Here is a 26,070-nt window from a genome sequence, read left to right as displayed (position 1 = left end):
AGGCACAAGGAGAAGGGGAAGACAGAGGACAAGATGGTTGGACAGTGTTCTTGAGGCTACCAGCATGAGTCTGACCAAACTGCGGGAGGCAGTGGAAGACAGGAGTGCCTGGCGTGCTCTGGTCCATGGGGTCACGAAGAGTCGGACATGACTAAACGACTAAACAACAACAACAACAACAAATAATCCTATAGCATACACATTTCCCTAGGAGTAAGTTCAGTGGAGCTCAGTGAGGCTTTCTTCAGAGAAGACATGTATCGCTGGAAGGCAAAACAGCCGTCTCCCTCACCCCACCCCTTCTCCAAACTTCTGGCTGATATCCCAACTTTTTATTTCTAGCTTGCCCCAGTGCTCTGTCCTAACAGTAACAAAGAGAAACAAACAGAGCGTATAAAATATATGCAAGCTATTTAACACAGAGGTAAAAAGAATGCCATATTTATTCTTAACTGCCAACTTAAACGACAGGCCCCTCTAGATGGTTTGGCTTTTTCCTCAGGTGGACATTGCAACATGCCACTGACACAATAATAGTGCGTGAGTGGTGGATTTATACTGGAATAATGAAGTTATTCCACTTATTAGTTGTTCTGTGACGCTCCCTCAGTGTTGCCACATTAGTGTTGCCTGGAGGGGCACTTCTGAAACAGTGCAATAAAAGCAGGACAACCCACAGCATCTTTGTGGCAGAGATATTTGGGTTTGGGCGTGAGCCATGACTCCAACCAGGCCCCAACCCACATCCCCACTAAGCCTCATGTCGTTGTTCACCTCCTTCTCCAATTTTTGGGTATTTCCCACATCAAAAGGATGCCGCCTGACTTTTCTCTGACTTGTCATGTGCTGCAGTTAAGGGTGTCCTCAAGAAAGCTTCCTTCTGAATCAAACAAACCACTAGACTGCAAAGTAAGAGAAAATGGCTGGATGGACAGCAGCCAGGAACCTAACTGGAACAGAGTTTGTTGAGATTTCTTTTCACGCTGTAGAAGAAGGGTTTGTATCTGCAGCATTAATAGAGTGAAAACCACAATAGAGTGTCAACACAGTCCTCAGCTGCCATGTGACAACCTACTGCAGATATTACAATGATTTTGAGCACATTAACTTCTGGATCCATGCTAGAGACAAGCAGGAGAAACTATGGGTAGTTAAGACTGCCATGGCACTGTTTCATTAAGCCACAAGCTTGATAGATGGAAGTAGCTATTTCCATGTGGCTGGCCTTGATTCTGAGAAATGATTCCCACTCAGACACAGGGAGGTAACACAACTGCAAGGGACAAGTGGGAAGAGACAGGAAGCAGCAGCAGCCTAACATACAACTAGGTCCTTACATAGGGCTTTCTGGCTGAAGAACTGCAGACAAATGTATTTGCGTTCTCCAGAACCAGCAGCACATCGTTCTGGAGATGTCCTCACTCTGGCCCTGGCATCCAGCTCTGCCTTGTGCACGGGTGAAGTGGGTACTGTTGGTATTCTGGCATCAACAGTCCTGTGCCCTCCATAAGGAGCTTTTTTCCAGTGCAAGTAGAGTGGCAATCGGATGCTTGGCAGAGCATCTCTAATACGCCAGCTTAGGCACAACGCTGCAGCATTCAAAGTGGTGGTGGGGGTTGGCGGAGGTGGAGGAGAAACGACATAGGAGAGATGGGGCATCTGAAAGCTCAGTCCCTCTCACTTGCATAGAAATGAATGCTGCTCCAAGTTTCAGCACCATGAAGGTCTGCTTGCAAACCTATACTTGAAATTTGGAGAAGGGCAATGGCAGGTAGATAAAGGGTTAAACCTGGAGTGTGGAACCCGTGGCTCTACAAATGTTTATTAATCAAAAAATATTTGTAATCAGTTGTGTTATTAAAAAAAAATATCAAAGTGGTTGGATTCCAGCAATACTTGAAGGGTCATAGGATTTCCACCCCTGGGTTAAATGATCCCTCTCTTGCCGATTCTTCCTTCTTAATTTCTCCCGCCCAAAGTGGCATTTCAAATTATTATTTTCTTAATTTATTTTAAGAACGCATTACTTGTTTGTTTGTTTATGACCTTTCATATAAATTTCAACTAAAAATAGGTTTTAAAACACAAAAGACAACAATTAACAATACTTGTACTTTTCTAAAACAGTATGACGAAAACTGTAAGGCTACAGTTCTATATACTTGGGTGTAATATGTAGCTTAACTCCAATTAATACTGAAACCAAAGCAAGTTTTAAAGCGAAAAAAGACAAGGTGAAAAATAAAAGCTTTTCTTCTTTTAATTCTCAAGTGAACAGTGTAGCTTTGGAAACATTTTGCCTTGAAGAGGCTTCCAGTGACAGCAATGTGATCAAAAGCATGTAGCAGTATCGAAAGTACAGAAGAATGTTTTATTATCAAAAAAAGCCTCAGACTTAGATGGCTCAGTGCTTTGTGACTGCAGCCTGATGCAACAGACCAGCTCAGCTGAAACGTGAGATAGTATTTCCTTATTCATATATACTTTTTACTGGGGCATGAAAAAGCAATGTTTCCCTTTGTTTTTGGATTGAGAATTTACCTCCCCACCCCCCAAAAAACGGCCTCAAACAGAGGCTGAGGGTAAGTTACCACACTTGCTAAGGATTTCAAGTGAAGATGTGGGTATATAGAAGAACTCCCCCCCCCCAACAGAAATGAAAAGGAAATGAGGAATCAAAACAGAAAATATCCCTTGGCTTCCTAATGTGGAAACAGTAGCTGACATTCTGTGGGTGGATTTTCTTGTTCCAAGCACCCAAGACGGGGACTGCCATTTTAAAAACACGCTTCTCTCTTTACAGGTTCTTGGTGGATGCACACATTAGAGAAGAGAGACAGTCTGAAGCATGGGAGAAGAAGACGATGCAATGTTCTTCCTGGCAATATTGACAGTGATTGATAAATGTCCAGTATCGTTGGAAAATGCTTTTCTGGGCAGTGAAGATGGAGATATGTGCTGTGTCGTGCTGCATTGTACAGATAAGAAACCACGAAAAGGAGTTGACGGAGGGAGGAAAAACAACAACAGTTAAAGTTAAAATACTCTGTGCACTGAGCTACAAAATCCGCATAGAGAAGAATCTGATTCAGAGTTGGCCACCTCCCAGAATATACAGTATCTGGAATTTATCCAGTGCATAATTACCCAACCCTGCAATGGGCCAGGGTTTGTTTAGCCAAGACTCCATGATAAAAAGGTACACATTGTCCTGCAAAACTGGGTATAAATTATATTGCTGAATAGTGCCCTTGAGCAGAAGGCAAAGCTGCAAAGCTTTCCAATTTCCACCCTCCCCACAACTGGCTCCCTAGCAGTCCCCTCATGTTCAACACATCAAGTCAATTTCCTGCGTTTCTAATAAAGGCACAATCCTATCTTAATCTGCTATCATCTTTATTGTTAAATGCCTTCTGCAGTGAAATAAATAAAGAAATACCCACTCCGGATAGTTATCATTCTAAACAAAAACTCAGTTGGGAGTTTTAAAATTACATTAGATTTATCATACACTCCAGAGTCAGGAGGGAACAGGTATCAGTGCTTTCCTGGTCAACTACCAATTACGAGCACAAAGGCACTATTGGGGGAAAACTTTGCTTTGGGATTTGAATCATGAGAATCTAATTAACTCCCCACCCCCAAAGCAACACCCTCCTTGTTCGCTATTCCCTCTCTCTCCAAATATCTCTCATGCAATTCTGAATGCCAAACATGCAGATTAAATTGACTAGATCTTCCCAGTTCCTAAGCAAAAATAAGCAGGCCATTTGCCTCTCGGGTGAGACATGAAACAGGGGAACAGAAATAAAGTGTCTACAAACACAGCTCTTGGTTGAAAATGTATTTAAAATTACCAAACAGGCAGAGCTAAGTGGCAAAGGGGATCTTATATATTACCGTATTTTTTGCTCTATAAGGCTCACTTTTTCCCTCCTGAAAAGTAAGGGCAAATGTGTGTGCGTCTTAAGGAGCGAATGCAGGCTGTGCAGCTATCCCAGAAGCCAGAACAGTAAGAGGGATCGCTGTGCAGCAATCCCTCTTGCTGTTCTGGCTTCTGAGATTCAGAATATATTTTTTCTTGTTTTCCTCCTCCATAAACTTGGTGCGTCTTATGGTCTGGTGCGTCTTATAGAGCAAAAAATACAGTAATTGGAGTTACCTGAAGAAAGAGGGCCTGTTCAGACGTAATGGGAAACTATGGATTAGGTAAAAGAGCTTGAAGAAGAATCAGTATTGCACACTTCCTCCTTACCCTGCCTCCTTTTGAGTGGCCATGAGGATGGTATCTGAAGCATTCACTTATTTTCGGGCTTATCCACACTAACCTTTCCCAGGCACAGTCTGCACTTTGAAGCTCTGTGTCTGAGCATCCTTTTTTTGATCTGCAGCTTCCCCAAACTGATGGTTGGTCTGATTCAGCACTAAAGAACGGGTTTTCATGGAGAAAGCTCCACAGCAAAAAATAAATAAATACAATGCTGTTGGGCACACGGACCTGTGCCTGGTAAGAGCGGGGCAAAAGCTAAGTGTGAATAAGCCCTAAAGCAAACCACAATTCTCCATTATGCCTGAAACCCAGGAACTGTGGTTTGTTTAAACTGTAGATTGTTAAAATAAAACAGGAGCAAATCATGGTTCTGGCTTGTTCTAAGAAAGCAGAATTTAAACTTCCCGTTGTATGGACAAAATAAAGGCGAAATGATTTCTTTAAAAGCAGAAGCTTTTGATATCCTCCTTGTGACCAAACAAGAGAAAGAAGGAACGTATGAACCTGAGGATCATTCGTGTAACAGGAAATTGTTGTTTCACATTATGTCTGAACTGGCCCATATTTTTTTAGCCTTGAAATATGTTTTAAACATGAAACAATTACTGTTTCTCTCCCTCGATCAAAACAACTGGCTCAGTAATAGAGACAGGGGTGGTCTGATACTGCTGCCCACGTTGTCCTCTAGATGTGGCTGGACTCCAACTCCCATCAGTTCCAGCCAATGGTCAGGGATGAAGAGAGCTGCAAATCCAAAGGACCACAGCTTTGCCACATTTTGGTTGTCACTGAAAGGCTCCACAGATTTTCCAGCATGAGATTTTCAACACAGTTCTAAGGTGCATGTTCCATCAGTGCAAGCATTTCTCGTTGTGCAATGGGAGGTTCCTCCCTCTCCTTTCCCCATGCCCTCCTAGATTTGTTCTAAATTTGCTCCACCAACCCTCTAGACCAGATCTGCAGACAACGCAGGGCACATATGGAGAAGTCCTGTTGTGCAAACGGAAGTACTTCTGCTTGCACAATTGTTTAACTGAATGGCACTCTGAGTCTTTTTGACCTGATGGTGCTAAGAGCCTTGTGAATAGTGTCAGTGACATCACTAGGAACCTCACTGCCTGTCCCATTTCCCTAGTTCCCAAATTAGTTTTGCAAGATGAAGGCGAAAGGTATCAGTTTTGCATGCATGTGCAGTGCTGCTTTTTTCTTTTAAAGGACACAGATCGTCCAAAACATAATTTGGGGTTGGGGGAGACAACAATGTTGTGGAATGGGAGGCAACTTGCTGGAGGAGCATTCAGCTCCCTCATATGTATGTCTGTAACAAAAGTTTCAAAGTGGGTTCACATTGCAGGCAAAGGTCTCCAGTATGCTACATCAGTCTCCCTCTTAGCTTCCAAGAAATTTACTGTGTTATCCATTCTTTTGTACACAGTTAAGTCTAGCAGACAAGAAGAAAGTTACCAAAGTGAATTCTTAGCACCACATACCATGCCACAGAGAGCAACAGTAACAGGATGGAGCAGAGAGCAGCAACTGACCCCAATAAAACAATAGTCAGATGCTGTGGCGGGGATGATAAATCTGAAAGAAAAGTAAATTAAAATTCAAGTAGGCGCCCACCAAATGACGCAGTTCAGTCTTGTGATTCATTGTCAGAAGGGACTGAAGTTTACATACTGTAACAAAGCTCAAATGCTGGGTTTCCTGCTTTTTTTTCTCCAGACATCAACCAGACAGTAGCCAGCACCCAACTGAAGAAATGACACGAACTACATGGAATCGTCTTTCTCAAAAGCAGTTGTACTTCTTACTCATGGCTTTCTTGTCTCACTCTTCCTTTACAGTAATGTGGTGATCCCCAAACTTCCCCATTTACCCTGGGGCTTATAGGAATCCCCAGGACGCTGAACAAGACAGATGAATTCAAGCAAAGGTAGGTGAAGCAACCCCTGACCATTAGGTCCGGTCGTGGCCGACTCTGGGGTTGCTGTGCTCATCTTGCCTTATTGGCCAAGGGAGCTGGCGTACAGTTTCTGGGTCATGTGGCCAGCATGACTAAGCTGCTTCTGGCGAACCAGAGCAGCGCATGGAAACGCCGTTTACCTTCCCACCAGAGTGGTACCTATTTATCTACTTGCACTTTGATGTGCTTTCGAACTGCTAGGTTGGCAGGAGCAGGGACCAAGAAACGGGAGCTCACCCCGTCACGGGGATTTGAACCACCGACCTTCTGATCCACAAGTCCTAGGCTCTGTGGTTTAACCCACAGCGCCACCCGCGTCCCTTCAAGCATTTGTAGATCTTGTTAACTGCATGCAATGATGACCAGCTGATTTCTAAGGTCCAGAGACAGTCCTTAGGACTTCCCAGGGTCCAGGGGAATGCCAGCCTGCACTAGCACCCAGAAGAGAGTGAGTGGACTTTCCTCTACATTTTGGGAGTTTTGTCACATTCACCTATCTGCTCTAGACCTTCATCTCTTTAGTTCTGAAGTATGGTAACGTGACATATTGTTATAGGTTTAAGAGGGGGAACCCCCAGGAACCCTAGAAATTAATAAATGCCAGGGTTTGGATTAATTGGAATAGGGATTAAAGTACAGAATGGTGCCAGATAGGGAATTCAGTGAATTCCTGGGCTGGCTTATGCAAACCAGCCTGGATGACTGAGTGAAGGTCAAACCTATTAACATGACAAAAGGTGTTGATGGGCCATTGGGGAGTGAGATGTTACCAAGGTTTGAGGGGACAGGAAAAGGATTTCTGGGAAGAAAGAGGAAGAAGAGCTCAGATCCATCTTGGACAGGCAGGCTGAAGGTTGCTTGCACTGCGGTTGGCCATGCTGTAAGAACTGGACTCCCTCCGTGCAGACTGAAGGTGTAAATAGGTGAATAGACCATATTTATGAAAGCCACGACTGTCTCTGCTGGGTCTTCAGTTCTGCAAAGGAGCACAGACGCTGTGTGGGTGCCTGGGACCCCATGGGCTCTTGCCACCACTCGGTAGAGGGAGGGGGAAGGCATCCGAATTTTGTAACAATATAAATTCGTTAAACAACGGCCACATGAATTGCTATTTTCATAACAGGAGCAACTGGAAGTTAGTTGCTGGTTCCTCAGTCAACAGAAAACTTACCTTTAATCTGAGCCCAGACTACACAGGATTGCTTTTTCACCTGAGGGGAAAAAAAAATAACAACCTGCATCATTGCTTTCCTAAGGGTCAAAGGCTGAAAGCTCACACAGATATAATTATTTATTTTGTTCATTTATATATCACCAAATTGCCAGGTCTTCTGGACATTTTTTTTGGGGGGGGGGGAACCCTCACGAATAAAGTGCAAATACAAACAAAATCAATACATACAATTAAATATCAAAACAAAAAGAACACAGCATAAAACCATCGCAAAAATCAATAAAACCCAGCAAGGGGACTAAAATGCACTGAACCAAAGGTATCAAAAAGGCTGGTAGAATTAAAAATATATTTGCCAAAAAACTTCCTAGCATAGGCACAAGGTCAAGCCTTTCTGTATCTGAACTGCATTATATTATATTATATTACACAGTGGGAAGAGGGAGCACTAAATATGACTGGATGTTCCTCCATACAGAAAAATAAAATTCCTGAACACAGAAAGCTGGCATGTCAAGGAGAAGTGTTCTAGCCTTGCTTCATAACCTATCAGGGAATTTTATTTATTTATTGTATGGAGGAAAATTCTGTCACGTGAGCTGCACCTGCAGTCCGAATTAATACAGTTCAAGAACAAGATGGGAATTAGGGTTTCAGGTTTGCCACCCTTGCATTACTATGACGTCCATCTCTGGGTGCAACCCAGCACACCATCAATGACTGCTTGCTAGCTACATTGACATCAATGGGCTGGACTACAGCCTACTTCTTTCAGAGGTTTGAGTATGATGTGTTATATTCGTTAATGGCATTTATCATTATGTATAATGCCTAAGGTCCATTAGCTGCAACCTAGGGTTTGGACATACTTTGTGGGGTTTTCTTTTATTCCTTTTCCCTATGCTGAAGCATAAGCGACTTTTGAAACACCCTTAGGCTTCAAATGAAGTTTGCCATGCATCATTGGGAATGGGGCTGCTCAGAAACCACATCCAAAATCTCTTTTGGACTTCTGGAACTAGTTACATTGTTCTGTGAATCCAGGGCCATGGCAAGTATCCACTGCGTACTATTATTTCAGCCTAGGTTTTGAGATCTGTGGGGAGGTTCAGTGGGCTGTTCTTGGCACTGGAGCTCCCATCCCCACAGCGGCCTCACTGTGGCGCTTCCATCGCCAGCAACTTGAGATATCTTTATTCATCTGGGTTCATGATGGACCTAGTTAGGCTGCACTAATCCACAGAAGTTTTATACTGAAGTTATTGTCCTGTTGGACCATAAAGAAGGCTGATCGCCGAAGAATTGATGCTTTTGAATTATGGTGCTGGAGGAGACTGCAAGAAGATCAAACCTATCCATTCTGAAGGAAACCAGCCCTGAGTGCTCACTGGAAGGACAGATCCTGAAGCTGAGACTCCAATACTTTGGCCACTTCATGAAAAGAGAAGACTCCCTGGAAAAGACCCTGGTGTTGGGAAAGATGGAGGGCACAAGAAGAAGGGGACGGCAGAGGATGAGATGGTTGGATAGTGTTCTCGAAGCTACAAACATGAGTCTGACCAAACTGCAGGAGGCAGTGGAAGACAGGAGTGCCTGACATGCTCCGGTCCATTGGGTCACGAAGAGTCGGACACGACTAAACAACTAAACAACAACATGTTTTAGATGCAATCTTTTGTGTGTTTACTCATTTAGTTCAATGAGAAAGGATAGCAGTCACAGAAGGGATTACTAGTGTTTAGCTAATATCTTTTCTTTAAAAGAAGCCAGTGGTGAAAAGCAAAAGGGTTTTAGGATAAATGAAGCTGCTACGAGAAACAAAAATAACAATTGAGCAAGTTTCTTACACTGGCTAATAATCTTTGGAAGGGGAGTGATTGAAGCTTATGACAATGCATAAATGAGCAAAGCAAGTTTCTAATTGCCAAGAGCACTGGTGTTTGCCAACATTTTTGTTCTGCTTAACAGCACTCACTGTTCTGCTGTTTCATTTAGATCAGTGCCAGATTTACGTATAAGCTAAACAAGCTATAGCTTAGGGCCCCACTCTCTTGGCCCCACCCCCCAAAATATACTTCTTCTTAATTGTATTTCACTATTAATATACTTCTTCTTAATTGTATTTCAGTTCAACAATTACTTTGAAAAATACATATTTGTGCAAATGGCTTTAGATACCTATTATGTCCATAAATTACCATACAGTCATACCTCATGTTACGTTTGCTTCATGTTACGTTTTTTCAGGTTGCGTCCCGCAGCGACCCAGAATTGCTAAATCACACTTTGCGCATGCGCACAAGCACCAATTCGCATATCGCAGATACAGCCCTTCAGGTTGCAGGCTTTTCATGTTGCGAATGGGCCTCCGGAACGGATCCCATTCGCAACCAGAGGTACCACTGTATAGTATATATTCAGCACAAAAAAACAGCGACAATTTGTTGTTGACAAAGGACAGCTGGACATATAAAGGGCCCCATTACCTTCAGTAGCTTAGGGCCTCATCAAACCTAAATCTGATTTAGACTATTTGTCTAAAAATTCACTGCTGTTGGAAGCAGCAGTAGTCCATAAGGATGAATGGGGCCCTGTCCCACCAACCTCAGTCTCTCTTCAAACTCCTACCTGTAATTACTTCCTACCTGGTCGGAAGGAAAAACCCAAATGTATCATTGATGTGATTTGAAGAAAACATTTTATCACACAGAATGGCCTGCAAAACAAATGGCTTAGCCTGGAGGAATTATACTTCGGGCTGACTAAAGAAAAAAACCTGTCCTGATACAAAGCTTCAATTTCCTGTCCACAGTCGGAAGTGAACGCAAAGCTTTAAAGAAAACAGCATCTTGGAATGAAACAATTTGGAAGAATACGCCACACAATAACCAACTATTGTTCACTAAATATGCACAACTTTAATTCCACTGTTAATATGATTAGGTACATGTGCCTCACGGGATCGTTTTTGCTTTAAGTTTCTATTTTTAATCCTATTTCAACATATAAAAGGATATGTCTATTCATGTGATGAGGATTTCTGAAAGCAGTACTTAAGCTTTCTTCATTTGAAAAGGGTGAGTGACTTGAGAAGAATTTGGAAAACCAGACATTTCAATAAATGAAAGTTCTCTTTTCACACAGTGCACTTGGATACCTTTTTTAAAAAAATATGATAGATTAGGAGTTTTATGGTACTGAAGCAACTAGGCCCTGTTACATCAAAACACTGGGGGAGTTCTGTTGGAAATCTTGAATTTGTTTTGGACAACTAGGGTATATAAGTTATAATGTTAAATATTAAAAAAACCTGTAATGTTATTTAATACAATATTTATATACAATGTTTAATATCATGTTATAAAAGACCAACTTTTCCATATAATACCCATGAGTTTAGGATTAGGATGCCTGAAGGTATGTTTGTCTCTACATGTACACAAAGGGCAATTCCACAGTTATTGTCCAACTGCGAAGTGCTCTCTACGTGGATCCTTGCGGGTGTTATTTTGGCACGAGGTAATTATCATTATTATTATTATTTTCCCAGATAGATGGACTTCTGAACAAAGTCTCCTGGTGTCTGTTTTTTTGTTCCGCTAACTGCATTTACAATGTACAGTCGCGCCTTGGGTCTCAAACACCTTGGCTCCTGAACAAATTGGCCCCCGAACGATCGAAACGTGGAAGTGAGTGTTCCGGTTTCCGAACGATTTTTGGAAGCTGAAACATCCGGTGCTGCTTCTGCAGCTTCCGATTGGCTGTAGGACGCTCCTGCAGCCAATTGGAAGCAGGGGCCTTGGTTTCCAAATGGTTCCAGGAGTCGAACAGACTCCTGGGATGCATTCTGTTTGAGAACCAAGGTGTGACTGTAGTCTTTTAGGCTGCATCCGAAAGCAGTTGCTCCACCACTGATCTCCAGCTTTTCAGTTCAATGGGAGTTGGGGCCAGCGCAAGACATTTTGTCACCTGAGACAGACCCCCAAATGCTGCCCCCCTCCCTGGCAAGGAAGAAGGGGTGAGGAAAGATCTACACCAGGAACAAGGGAGGGGAGATAGATGGACATCAGAACCTGCTGCCCTGGTGGATCCTGCTGTCTGAGACAGTCGCCTCACCTGGCTTCATGGGTGGGACTGACTTCTGTAGCTCAGTAGCAGAGCATCTCCTTCGCATGCAGAGGGTCTCAGGTTAAATCCCTAGCATCTCCAGGTGGGGATGAGAATGTACCTGGTCTATCCTGTAGACAATGAGGAGCTGGGTGCACCAATGATTTGACTCCATCTAAGGCAGCTTCTGACATCCCCAACTCAACAAAACTTACTTCTGAAAACACATGTATAGGATTGCAACCAGGGCTGGATTTAGGTGTGATGAGGCCCTAAGCTACTGAAGGTAATGGGGCCCTTTATATGTCCAGCTGTCCTTTGTCAAAAACAAATTGTGGCTGTTTCTTGTGTTGAATATGTGGTAATTTGTGGACCTAATAGGTATCTAATGCCATTTGCACATTAACAAAATATGTATTTGCTCAAAGTAATTGTTGAACTGAACTACAATTAAGAAGAAGTATATTAATAGTGATAGTGATATTTTAGGGAGCAGGCTAGCAGGGCCCATTATTTACACCATAGGAACCTACACAACACAAAACACTGTTGCTGTGTGTAGGTTTTATTTTATTTGTTTTTTATCTTATATTTTGGAAATGTACATCCAGGTTGGTTTTTTTCCTTTAATTTTTTTTTGGGGGGGGGCCCAAGAGAGTGGGGCCCTAAGCTATAGCTTGTTTAGCTTATACGTAAATCCGGCATTGATTGCAAAGTTCATGTTTTTGTTTTAATTTAATTAACTTTTTGTAAGTCGTCATGGGAATCTGTTGAAAGGTAGGGTATAAAATCAAATCAATAAATGCATCATTCTTATTCAGGAAGAATTTTGGCCGGTGTCCTTACCCCATTCCATTTACTGATTGTCCTCAGTATAACACAATAATCTTTTCCTTGTTTCAGGGGAGCATTGTAAAAATCCCCATAGTAAAGTCTGTCTCCGAGGGCAAAAACCAGCATGTTGTCAGCAACGACCTTGGCTGGGATTTCTGCTGCCACATAGCCTTCTGAGTCAGTGCCTTTGCTGAAATAGTCTAGTCTAGTCAAGGAGTAACAATCAAAGTTGCACTGTAGGCTCCAGGGAATGACAATCACTTGGTATGAACTAGAAAGAGATGGAAGAGCATCAAGGAGTGTCAGAAGTGATTTATACACAATTGCCTTTTGATTTCTGCATTGATTTTCTTCAACGTGCTGCTTTGTTGAAAAGCTCTCAATCATTGGCCATCACTGAATGGCTTGTCGTACTGTATTTTTTTTATTTTATTTTTTAAAAAAACCTGTAATCCTAAATTGTTATGCTTTCTTCAATAACGCTAGGCTAAACCACACTATTCAGAGCACTGGATTTACAAAAGAGCAAGTTAACTGGGGGGCTTTATTGCTTACTTTACCAATGCTGGGAAAATGGGGAAAGGGGCATATACTGCAGGGATCTCAGTAGAATGTAGTGTGTCTCTTTGCATTCCACACAGAGAGATCCATTCCATCTATTGTTAAGCATCTCTCTCCATTGAACACAGAGGCAATCACCATCAGGGACAGGTGGTGCTACATCCAGTGCCTTAATCTATACGAGTAAATGGTAGCTTCTCATTTACAGGGAAGACAGCACTCTCTGGAACCATTTGGGTGAAGAAAGCTAAACCCATCCCTCCCTTTGAAAAATAGGCTGGCCCTTATTCTAGCTGTCTTGGGTAATGCAATCGTGAGGTTCCCCTGCTTCCATGGAGGCCATGTAAATCAAGCTTGTCTCTTCACCTCCAATGTCCAGCCCTAATGCAAATTAGGTATCCCTTATTATCTTTTCCCCATACAGTGGTACCTCTGGTTAAGAATTTAATTCGTTCCAGAGGTCCGTTCTTAACCTGAAACTCTTCTTAACCTGAGGTACCACTTTAGCTAATGGGGCCTCCCGCTGCCACCACACGATTTCTGTTCTCATCCTGAGGTAAAGTTCTTAACCCGAGGTACTACTTCCGGGTTAGCGGAGTCTGTCACCTGAAGCGTTTGTAACCCGAGGTACCACTGTACTAATGAACCCACGGAATGAGTACTTACTTATGGTGAAATGGAGATCAAAATCTATTATGGACTACAGCTATGGAACTGAGGGGGGTTGTCTAAATTAAATAAAGAAGAATGTAAGGGGTATAAATCTTGCATACATGGCACAAGATTCTGTGTTTTGGTTGATTATTGCATCTTCAGGTCAAAAAGCAGTTAGCTATATGTGACAGAAAGTAAATCCAGATATGGAGGAAATTAAATCCTTTGAATTGTAATGAAATTTGAAAGAGAAAAAATAATCTAAGCAAATAAAGTTTGAAGTGTAAGTATTATGTGTTTGGGGAGTATCTTAAATGTGTAGCAAAAATCCAGAGACCTTATTGGTCCATTTTTGTCTTCTGCCTTCCTCAGGCTGAATAATGGTGCAGAACCTTGAACTGATACGAAGTCTACTTCCGGAGATAGCGGATCTAAAAAGCAAACCACATGTCGTTCTTATTACAATGGTATTATTCATGCGTTACTTTTGTATTATTATTTTTTAAAATCATAACCTGGTCTTCTTCACAAGGAAAGCTGAGCAACTTGCAAAATCAAATGCACGGCAATATCAACAGCAATGATAAAAACCAAAAAAGTAACAGAACAAAAAACAGAACAAGGGTGTTCCTTATACTGGTGCCACAACCAAGGCGGCCCTGGTCCTCACAGACCAACACTGCATTTCAGCTGGCTGGGAAATCTAGGACAAAGCCTCTGATGTTCAGAGGAACAAGCAGGGCAAGTTAGTCCTTCAGGCATGTGTTACACGACCATTTATACTGTGCTGTACATACTTTTAAAAAAACTATTATTTGCCATCCATTTTAAAGATAATAAACTGAAGGCTTATGAGTGCCATCTTTAATTTTTATAAGTATTTCTATTAAAATTATTGATTCTGCTCCCAATTAATTGAGCTACCTTTTTAGGTAAGTAAACATTGTTGCTTTTTTATATATATAAAAAAGATGGGTCTGATGAATCAATTAAATGTTGCTGCCTAATATTTTATCCCCTTTCAACCTAGCAGTTCAAAAGCACACCAGTGCAAGTAGATAAATAGGTACCGCTGCAGAGGGAAGGTAAACAGCATTTCCATGCACTCTGGTTTCTGTCACAGTGTCCCGTTGCACCAGAAGTGGTTTAGTCATGCAGGCCACATGACCTGGAAAGCTGTCTATGGACAAACGCCAGCTCCCTCGGTCTGAAAGCGAGATGAGCACCGCAACCCCATAGTCGCCTTTGACTGGACTTGACTATCCTGGGGTCCTTTACCTTTACCTTTTACCCCTTTCTAAATCTCTGTAATTCATTCAATTCTGGAATTATGAACGTTGCTTTTTCTACAACAACTAAAAAAGAGAGGTTATTTTCTATATTTTAAGCTTTGCCCATTAATTAAATCAGCCACCCTGTTTGCAATGGTAAACATACAACTAGTGCTCTGTGCGAAGGGAAAAGATATGCAATCGTGAAAGTTGCAGGTGGGAGAAAAACTGTTGAAGAAAGGATTCCACACGTCCTCAACATCCACAAACTCCACTGCGTCTCCCTGCAAAACTGCCACATCTCAAAGCTGTGTCTGTTTGCAAAAACTTGGATCAGGGCTTTGTTTAGCATGTAGGTTTTGCCCATCAATCCCTTTCTCATAACCCAAAGAGAAGGTATTTGAATTGAGAGCACCAGTAATTTGAAAGACTGGGGTACCGGCAGACAGAATAAGGATGTTTCCTGCTCGTGGGCTGCAAAAGGAAATGAGCACAGGCTGTGCATCCTTGCAATGTGGGCTCGTCCACATTTCCGCTTTCCTAGTGCCTAGAAAGCACAGATCTGGCCCATTTCCTGCCTCTCTTGTGCTCTCTAGGCAGAGGTCCTAGTGGTTCTGCCTTGCCCCACTGCTTCCCGTCAGAAAACCCACTCTTTACCACAAACGGCAATCGGCAGAAAACCCAATTTCCGTTTGTTCCGAATTCAGCGCTAAACCGCGGGTTTTTCCAGGGGAAAGCAGTGGGGCAAACAGAGACGTGGTTGAGCCCTAAGCTGAACTCAGTCCAGCTCAGCACATCTCCTGTTTATGCTGCCTGGGAATGGAGGGACTATGGAGGGAGGGATGGGGGCATCAGGCAGCTGGAAGAACACAATGAATGGCTGATGATGATGAATTTTGCTTGGTAAGTCACAAATTCTGAAGGCTTGGAATACAGGCAGATGAATAATTCAGCAGATGGTTATATCGAGTTGGTGGACAAGAACAGCGGCAGCTATTTTAAATACAGAACTATCCACAATATGTGGCAAATGCAGCACATGACTATCAATCGGAATAAAAAATTTAGATTGTGTTTTCCGTTTTAAGCTCAGCTGCAGTGCACAGGCAGAAGATAAGAAGGGTGGGAGCAGTCAAGGTTATTAAGGGGGGGTGGGACTTCTCTGTTTCACCCTAACAAAGGAAGGAACAGCTGAAGACGCTGAAACAATTTATCTGCCGAAGATAAACAGCTTCACCTAGTGGATGATTACAGACTGGGGAGAAATGTAAAGAAATTGCAAAGACTGCCTTCTTCTGGTTAGCAGACAGAGTAACCACAAAGTGCATGAGAAATGGCAATGTCTCGTCCTCTTTCCACACAGCGCATGAGAAATGAGGATGTTTTTTCAAGTTTATGCAACATTACAATGACCGAGACCGTATGGTGTTCCATACAGAGAAGCTATTCAATCAGTCAGTAACTTCCCCAAGCCCACTCACATATCTACCCCATTCATATCTAAAGCAAGCCAATTCCCTGGGGTCTTGGTTGTGCAAGCACCCATAAAAATTCCCCATGAAGTGGCTAGGTATCCAAAAATTTCAGTGCCAGGGCCATGCACGCTGCATGGCACCCACGGTCCTGGGCACCCACAGTCACAGGGCCTAGTTGGCACTCCAGAAAGCAAGGGGTGAGAGGTGTAAAAGGAGCACACAGGAGAGGAGACTTGAACCCTATCTCTCCTGGGCCTCAACTCTGCTGCAGCTGGTGGCTACAACCATTTTCCTCTCTTCCTGGTTCTGATATCAGAAAAGAGCCCAGAATGCAAAAAGTGGCTGGAGCAACAAAATTAGGGGAGGTAAGGAATGGGGACGCGGGTGGCGCTGTGGGCTAAAGCCTCAGCACCTAGGGCTTGCCGATCGAAAGGTCAGCGGTTCGAATCCCCGTGGCGGGGTGCGCTCCTGTCGCTCGGTCCCAGCGCCTGCCAACCTAGCAGTTCGAAAGCACCCCTGGGTGCAAGTAGATAAATAGGGACCGCTTACTAGCGGGAAGGTAAACGGCGTTTCCGTGTGCGGCTCTGGCTCGCCAGAGCAGCGATGTCACGCTGGCCAGGTGACCCAGAAGTGTCTCCGGACAGCACTGGCCCTCGGCCTCTTTGAGTGAGATGGGCGCACAACCCTAGAGTCTGTCAAGACTGGCCCGTACGGGCAGGGGTACCTTTACCTTTACCTTTTTAAGGAATGGGGAGGGATCAGCAAGCTTCTTTTGCAGTTTGAGAATCCCCACCCACCCATTCACCCCCCCTGTTCATAAGTGAACAAGAATGGCACGTGAAACAAAATGTTCCTGTCATCATCACTGCTCATTCAGCAATCAGCAGGTTATTGGGAAAACATATACAGTCATACCTTGGAAATCGACCGCCTTGCAAATGGAACGTTTTGGCTCCTAAACGCCGCAAACCCAGAAGTGAGTGTTCCGGTTTGTGAATGTTCTTTGGAACCTGAACATCCAACGCGGGTTCCATGGGTTCCATTTGGTTGCAGGAGCTTCCTGCAGCCAACTGGAAGCCATGCCTTGGTTTCCGAACGTTTTGGAAGTCAAACAGACTTCCGGAACAGATTCCATTTGACTTCCGAGGTACGACTGTATTTGAATCTAGGTGTAAAGGTAAAGGTACCCCTAACCGTTAGGTCAAGTCACGGACAACTCTGGGGTTGCGGTGCTGATCTCACTCTATAGGCCGAGGGAGCCGGTGTTTGTCCGCAGACAGCTTCTGGGTCATGTGGCCAGCATGACTAAGCTGCTTCTGGCAGACCAGAGCAGTGCACAGAAACGCTGTTTACCTTCCCACCGGATCGGTACCTATTTATCTACTTGCACTTTGATGTGCTTTCAAACTGCTAGGTGGGCAGGAGCTGGGACCAAACAATGGAAGCACACCCTGTCACGGGGATTTGAACCGCCAACCTTCTGATCGGCAAGCCCTAGGTTCTGTGGTTTAGACCACAGCTCCACCCGTGTACTCAAGTCCAAAGGTAGCTCTCGTTCCATCATGGCAAGAGCTGGTGCCTCTGCTGCAGTAAGACTCAACATAAGCACTAAACCTCACTCTTCATATTCTACAACTTGCTAAGTCACTGTGGTGTCGGTAGGGTAAGTGGCATAGAAAATTATTTGATCCAGTAAGGGATCTTCCTTAGCAAGAATGGAAAAGTAAAAGATAGTAAATTCTATGACTTTTTTTCCAGATGGTATAAAAATCAACTGAAGTGACGTCCTGCACTTTTAATTTTCCAACCTTGTCAAAATACTAGGAGAAAAATACAAAGCAAGGCCTTACCAGTGATGGGGGTTCTCATGTAGATGAGAGCACTGTGGTTGAGATCTGTTGTGGAGATGTTAACGGTGTAATTGGTGCCCGGCAGTAAGTCAAGGCACACTGCTGGAGTCTGAGAACTTGTGGTGAAGTTATAGGTCATGTTATCACGGAATTGTTTCTGATACCACCGTAGACCGTGTATCTGAAGCTGCAAATGGAGTGTGCGACCCAAATGAGAATGAAATACTTTAAACATTTGGCACATATTATTAGCTAGTGGAGTTTCTTCAATTTAAGTGCACTAAGCAAACGTTTTGGTGGTTGCGGCAGGAAGCAGAATACACTACGTTTGCCTGGTCTGAATGTCCTCCGTCTATTGGGAGTGCCTGATTCTAAGGCCAGGTTTACATGTGCAGCAGAATGAAGCAGAAAGGAAGTGCAAAACCACTTTTGAATGCTGCCCCACTGTAAAGTGCTCACTGAAAATGGAAAACTAGCACAACAGGACAGAAGTGTTTTAACCTTTAACCTAACCTGTTTCCTCCCCTTAATGGATCACTGCCTTGTTGTGGCAAAGGGCCTTGAATAACTTCAAGAAGCTATGAGCTATGCCATGCAGGGCATCCCAAGATGGACATGTCATAGCCAAGAGTTTAGACTACATGTGATCCACCTAGAGAAGGAACTGGCAAACCACTCCAGTATTTTGCCAAGAAAACTCCATGGACATAAAAAAGAAGGAGCTTTGAGAAGAAAGTGAGAATTTCCAAGGCATACTCTGGTTCGTGGGGTCACAGAGAGTCAAACACAACTAAGACGACTAAACAACAACAACCTGTTTCCTGCTGTACTAGCTTTGCTTTTTGCAGAGAGTCTTTTATGTTGGGGCCTGTTAAAAAAATGTGAATTCCTGCTTACAGTCTGAAATGGTACAATCCATTCGACCACCTCTGGGCCACTTCTACCATCTCGTTCCCACCTCCTTCTTTAGCTTGTGCAGACCAGGTTTTAGATAGCATCATCGGCTGAGTCACACCTGCAAGTTCATCCAGCCTGACCAGATTTCCAGGATTCACATTTTGAGTCCTGAGGGAAGGCCTGCTGTGTGTGAAGACAAACGTAGCATTCTATGAGCTGTCAGAGCAAGGTCTTAACTAGGGCTTTTATTTCCCCCAGCCAGAGCTCACCGGAGCTCAGCTCTTGATACCTCTTTCTGTAGAAAAACAGCACTGGTCTTCTTCTTGTTGTTGTTTAGTCGTTTAGTCGTGTCCGACTCTTCGTGACCCCATGGACCAGAGCACACCAGGCACTCCTGCCTTCCACTGCCTCCCGCAGTTTGGTCAGACTCATGTTTGTAGCTTCGAGAACACCGTCCAACCATCTTGTCCTCTGCCGTCCCCTTCTCCTTGTGCCCTCTATCTTTCCCAACATCAGGGTCTTTTCCAGGGAGTCTTCTCTTCTCATGAGGTGGCCAAAGTACTGGAGCCTCAGCTTCATGATCTGTCCTTCCAGTGAGCACTCAGGGCTGATTTCCTTAAGAATGGAGAGGTTTGATCTTCTTGCAGTCCATGGGACTCTCAACTGGTCTTAACCCACAATATAAAGGTTTGCATGTTTTGTTGACGGGCAATTTGCTTCTCAGATCAAGAAGTTCTGACAGCCCTCTCTCTTCCCCCAAAGCATTCTGCATTAGGTAGGCTGTTTGGCTTTAAAAAGAGTAATAAGCAACATGCAACTTCAGGAAAGGGGCCTGAATTTTAATGAGGGTGGCAGATAATCTCCACGGCTGCAGCGCTAACACACAAGAGACTATACAAACATCTTATGTGCACATGATCTACCTCAGAATATGTTGCAAATAGGAATGTATGGCACACAAGTCCCTCACAAAAATTCAGCAGTTTGCTTGCAAATCTACACCCTACCTAATCAGTCACTGCAACGGTTATATCTGGTATGTTTTTCAACCGTGAGGCATTATCAGAGTTCAAGGGTACACTGCAGCCAGCCAAAAATACTCAAGGAGGATGTGAAGGAAGGCTGCTGACAGATGTGGCCTGAGAAGAATTCCAGTTGTGAAACAGAGACCTAGGGGGCTGCATTTGGCCCCTAGGCCTGAGTTCTCCACCCCAGTAACAACGGCATTGTGGACTTTCTTGAATAAGTAGAGTTCCCTGTTGTGTCTGATCAAACCGTTTCTTTGAAATGCACCCAAAATCTGCAAAACTTGTATCAGGGGTGACAATGGGATGGGCGCTGCACTGCTGTCAACACTCTGAAACACGCATGTCAACATGAGATTTCGTCCCAGTACTTCCCACTGCAGTCAGAAACTGTACATCACTTACTACATAGTTTTCCTCAGATGATGATTCTCTTTGCCATTTAATGCAGGTGTCATTAAATATGGAGATGTTGCTGAATGCAGCTTTCTTTTCTGGGGAGGGAAAAGTGTGGCAGGGAAGAGAAACTCTTAATCAACTACGCTATGCTGGTATGTTATTAATAATAACAGGTAACGCAACACAAAGAAGTTGCCTGCAATCAGAACTTTACTTTGAGCAAATCCAATATGCAAAATTCAGGCCCACTCACCTGTTTCTTGACTGCCATGGCTATTTTTGGGTAGCCAGGTCACAATGCTACTGCAGAAGACACAGTTGGCATAATTCCTGATTTGCAACCCAACTCTCTTTTGGCCCCTTCCCTTGCTTGCCCTCTTTCTTCCTGGTCCAAAGCGCACAGTCTCTCTAGGCCCTATATGTAGCTTTCCAATTTGGTTCTTTGGCTCGTTTTAATCCACTAATCATTATCACAAGGGTTCACCAGCCCATTGCACTACAGAATCTTTAGCATACAGTTGCAATCGAAATTATTCAACTCCATAGCTGTCAACCTTCCCTTTTTTAGCGGGAAATTCCCTTATTTCAGTGCTGTTTCCCGCTGCATCCCGCTGCTATCCCGGATTGTTAGATATCCCGTAGACTGTCTCTGGGACAGGTGAGGCTGTTGATCCCTTATTTTCAAATCCGAAAGTTGACAGCTATGCTGCTGATCCCTTATTTTTGAGGCTGCTGATCCCTTATTTTCAAATCTGAAAGTTGACAGGCAATGTTCAACTCCCCCATTGCAAATCAGGTTTATTATCAAAACTTTACAGACTTTCAGGTGTTTGCAATGAGCAAATCAATTGAAATAGCTCAACACAATGGATATTTCAAGTGGTTCCCCCAAATTCAGCTGAAATTGCAACTTATACTGGCTTCTCCAGTCTTACTTTTATTCAATTCCTTCACGGCAAGCATCTCTAGTACTTAATAGAGCAGCCTTTTGCTTCTATGATCTGCTGCAAACAAGATGTATGGCCAGATCTTAGCCAACCTTAGCCCATTCCTCATGAGCAGTGGCCTCCAGTTCAGTATTATCAGGCACCAGTTTAAGAACACTGTTTTGTGTCATCACCAGCACTGGAGATTTTCAGGTAAAATTTCCTATCTATCAGTATTGATTATTTGCCAAACTGCAGCACCTACCAACTACTGGGTGCATTATTCGGACTTTTAAAGCCAAATTGGTGGATCCTGTAGTTACTTCCACACTGTAGTTTGCATCCTGACGTAGCTCCAAGCATATCTTTATAGCCTCCTCGGCTGTGGTATAGCTAATCTTTGATTCAGCCACAGTTTTCTTCGAATCATTCCCTAGCATTCTCATTGTGAGCTGTATGGGAAATGAAAAGTACGTCAGTTCTCAGAAACAAAACTTTAGGGCATAGATATAATATAAACGAGGGACTCAGGTGGCGCTGTGGCTCGCCAGAAGCGGCTTGGTCATGCTGGCCACATGATCCGGAAGCTGTACGCCGGCTCCCTCGGCCAATGAAGCGAGATGAGCGCCGCAACCCCAGAGTCGGTCACGACTGGACCTAATGGTCAGGGGTCCCTTTACCTTTATAATATAAACTTGGTTAACGATCCATTTTGTCTCCCCAAAGAACTTTGAAAAGGCCACACTTTTACCACATGGGTTCTTCCAGGAGTCTTTGGGGAAGAAGTCAAGACAGATAAGCTGGTACAAATTTGTTTATTTGTTAAATTTCTATACTGCCCTTCATCCGAGGATCACAGACAGGACCGGATTTAGGTGTGATGAGGCCCTAAGCTACTGAAGGTAATGGGGCCCTTTGACAAAGCTGTCCTTTGTCAAAAACAAACTGTCGCTGTTTTTTGTGTTGAATATATGCTATATGGTAATTTATGGACCTAACAGGTATCTAAAGCCATTTGTACATAACAAAATATTTATTTTATCAAAGTAATTGTTGAACTGAAATACAATTAAGAAGAAGTATATTAATAGTGAAATACAATTAAGAAGTATATTAATAGTAAAATAATTAAGCTCTAACTTAAAATGATTTTTTACTCAGAACAAACTTAATAATGCAAACACATTGGCATTTGGCAATAACAAAAGTTCCTTTAGAAACACAATTTACAAAGACTCATAATCTAGTCTTTAGAAACTTGCTATAACATGAAATAATAATAGGTGTAAATATATGATTCAAACTTCTAATAATTATAAATAGCTTTAGTAATATGAAATTAAGTGTTATAACCTGTACAATGCAATTGTAGTTAATACAATCATTTTTAGGTTTTATTTGTTTTTATCTGATATTTTGGAAATGTACATCCAGGGTTTCTTTTTCTTTAGTTTTTTTTTGGGGGGGGGGCAAGATATAGCTTGTTTAGCTTATACGTAAATCCGGCACTGATCACAGAGCCATTTGAAATATAAAAACAGAAAAATATACAACATAGTAACGAAAGCCCACAATAACACACCCACAGCGTGTTTAAAGGGCCATAGATTATTTAAATAGCCAAAGGCCTGAGAGGAGAGGAGAGTAATGTTTTTGCCAGGCACCTAAGGATATGTAATGACCCTGGGGAGATCATTCCACAAATCCTATTTAGATTTGTATCTATAACTGTGAGATGGAAAGGAGACAGGCCAAGATGGTTAATCAGCATTAAAGACAGAACTGACTTGGCCAGAACAGAAGCCCTTCTGGCCAATCAAGAAGCAGTTATATATTTATCAAGTTGTAAATGTCTCCAGGCAGCTCAGAAGTTCTTTGTTTCTGCTTTACTTCCTATGTAATGGCATCTAGAAGAAACGGTGGGCAATCAAATCACATCCTTTTTAAAAAAAACATTGGCAGATGTTATTTAGCAATATTTTAATAAAATGTTTATACATCCTCCCGTACTTACAGAAACCTGCCTGTCCCCCACTAGAAAGCTAAGAACCTCTAATCTTTCTAGTACAAAAAAAGATTTAAAGTAACTCACGCACTTGGTAAGTCTCGTTGACGGCTGCATTTCCATTAAGCCTCCTCCACGTCAAACAAGAGTTATTTAGTACAATACCGACAAAGTCTTTAACTTCTGCAAAAATAACAAACAAACGAAAACATTTCCCATTGTTGAATGGCATGCAAAAGCCAGTTTCTTCTTGTCACTGTTTCAATTACAGGATCTAGTAACAACTGCAATCTAAATCCAGCTTTTTCATCATACAAACTTTGCAACTTGACAGGGAAAGGGCAGCCATCCTTTGCCATCATCACTTAGCTTGTTCCATCAACAATACAGGAAACTGTCATATCATTGATCTAGAATGAGACCTGTTACGGCTTCTGCTAATGCTTCATATTCTCTAAGTTTACATCTTGTCTATTTGCTGAACCCAGTTTTGATCAATCATCATTTCTATATTTGTCACATGCATGTTGTTAACAAAGAAATCCACTGGATGCCACTGTTGTTCTGTTAAACACAGAGCTCCAAAAACTTCAAGAGTCCTTTCTGAAAGTTCTACAGTATTGGGAGAGGGTAGTTCATGAGAAGAAAAGACTCCCTGGAAAAGACCCTGATGTTGGGAAAGATGGAGGGTACAAGGAGAAGGGGATGACAGAGGACGAGATGGTTGGACAGTGTGCTCGAAGCTACCAGCATGCGTTTGACCAAACTGCGGGAGGCAGTGGAGCACTTTAACCCTTTCTCCTCAGCCAGGGAGATTCCAACAAACAACCTCCTCTGGTTCTTAACCCGTAGACACCTGCCAAAGGGATAGTGCCCTCACTTCGCTACAAGAGCAATAATAACTCCAGTGTCCCTTAGTTAGAACTTGCCCACAACATCTGTGCTAGGATTATCATCATGCACTTACTTTCACATCTTAGATCCAAGATTTCCCACGATCCATTTTTGGTACAGAATGAATGTTTTTTCATGCTCGTGTTGTAGAAGCCCTTGACACATCTGTATTCCACAAGGCTTCCCGGCTTTGATATCCCATTCCATATCATGTTGGAGTGATGTATGGCAGGAGGTTTGCCACATTTTATTTCTAAATGGGATCAGAAGCTGTTTTAATTCAGAAATGCAACTGCAGTAGTCTAGACTTTTTGTCATCCCAGTCTAAACCACTGAGCCTCTTGGGCTTGCCAATCGGAAGGTCGGCGGTTCGAATCCCCGTGATGGTGTGAGCTGCTGTTGCTCGGCCCCTGCTCCTGCCAACCTAGCAGTTTGAAAGCACACAGTGCAAGTAGATAAATAGGTACCGCTGTGGCAGGAAGGTAAACTGTGTTTCTGTGCACTCTGGTTTCCATCACGGTGTTCTGTTGTGCCAGAAGCAGTCTAGTCATGCTGGCCACATCACCCGGAAAGCTGTCTGTAGACAAACGCCGGCTCCCTCAGCCTGAAAGCGAGATGAGTGCCACAACCCCAGAGTCGTCCGCGACTGGACCTAATGAGGTCTCTTTACCTTTTTTATCTACCATATTGGCCCAAATATAAGCACTGCATGCTTTCAAACTGCTAGGTTGGCAGGAGCTGGGACAGAGCAGCAGGAGCTCACCCTGTCGCGGGGATTTGAACCGCCGACCTTCTGATCGGCAAGCCCAAGAAGCTTGTGGTTTAACCCACAGCGCCACCTGTGTCCCCAATACGGTAGATACCTCACTACAAAATAATAAACCTCTTGTCAAGCAGCAATGGGATAGAACTGGGAATATGAATATTTAATAATAATAATATTAATAATTGTATTATTCATACCCCACCCATCTGGCTGGGTTTCCCCAGCTACAGCATGTATAAAAATATTGTAAAACATCAGGCATAAAAAAATTCTCAATACAGGACATACGGCCATTTTGCCTCGTATACCGTGTTCTCCAATTTCCATAACCAAATAGAAAATGTAAACCAAGAATCAGCCATCTGAGCAGATGGGAGGTGGGGCTTCTTCCATGGATGCTGTTTAACATCTCAACTAGTCTGACCCTGAACCTTTAGTACTTGTCAAGATACCTAAAAATCATTTTGCCATTATTAAGAAGAGGTAAGAACCTTGGGATTTTCAGGAAAACATTTTTTCTTCTTCACAAAGGATAGTTATTATGGTGGTGTTCATTCATAAATAATGAGCGTTTTTAATGTAGATTACAGATGATATTTTTACCTCTGCATTCAAAAGTGATGTTTCCCCACTTCTGAGATGTTGTGCATTGTGAAAAATTATGCTCTCCAAAAAACTGAAATCCTTCCCTACATTTATAGTATATTGTGCTTCCTAAAGTTGTTCTGTTATCCCAGATAATATCTGTATTATTTGGAAACCACCGTGGTTTTCCACAATCAATTTCTAATGAGAAAGAAAGAGAAAGATGACAGCAATATTAAGATAACGGTTTCCCCATTAATATTTATTTATCAGTAAAATATTTGCTGCTGAGTATTTTGTGAAGCAGCACTTTGACCAAATGAAATCAAGAGAGCCAAGCCATTTAACTACATACTTAAGTCCCATTGACTTTAATTTATAAAAACTTTGATTTCCTTGCGATTCAAGCAT

General features: G+C 42.9%; 2 protein-coding genes across 2 annotated transcripts in view; both read right to left on the bottom strand.

Annotated features, from left to right (window-relative positions):
- The window catches only part of SHOC1 (shortage in chiasmata 1), a 255,104-nt gene extending 245,182 nt beyond the window's left edge, over positions 1-9,922 (bottom strand). Inside the window, exon 1 of the mRNA XM_083419290.1 lies at positions 9,897-9,922. The gene's annotated coding sequence lies outside the window, so the exon portion shown is untranslated. The remainder of the gene's footprint in view (positions 1-9,896) is intronic.
- SUSD1 (sushi domain containing 1) overlaps positions 2,236-26,070 on the bottom strand; it is a gene marked incomplete at its 5' end in the record, with an annotated part of 35,227 nt that continues 11,392 nt past the window's right edge. Inside the window, 11 exons of the mRNA XM_083419776.1 lie at positions 2,236-2,968; positions 5,761-5,854; positions 7,408-7,447; positions 12,364-12,622; positions 13,904-13,997; positions 18,163-18,349; positions 20,490-20,578; positions 21,675-21,861; positions 23,506-23,597; positions 24,382-24,561; positions 25,678-25,860. Of these exons, the coding sequence (XP_083275902.1) occupies positions 2,824-2,968; positions 5,761-5,854; positions 7,408-7,447; positions 12,364-12,622; positions 13,904-13,997; positions 18,163-18,349; positions 20,490-20,578; positions 21,675-21,861; positions 23,506-23,597; positions 24,382-24,561; positions 25,678-25,860 (1,550 nt within the window). The 3' untranslated portion in view covers positions 2,236-2,823. The remainder of the gene's footprint in view (positions 2,969-5,760; positions 5,855-7,407; positions 7,448-12,363; positions 12,623-13,903; positions 13,998-18,162; positions 18,350-20,489; positions 20,579-21,674; positions 21,862-23,505; positions 23,598-24,381; positions 24,562-25,677; positions 25,861-26,070) is intronic.

This window comes from Podarcis tiliguerta, assembly GCF_965153285.1.
Source record: "Podarcis tiliguerta genome assembly, chromosome: 17".
NCBI classification, from domain to species: Eukaryota; Metazoa; Chordata; class Lepidosauria; order Squamata; family Lacertidae; genus Podarcis; species Podarcis tiliguerta.
This window is presented reverse-complemented; position numbering and strand designations above follow the sequence as displayed.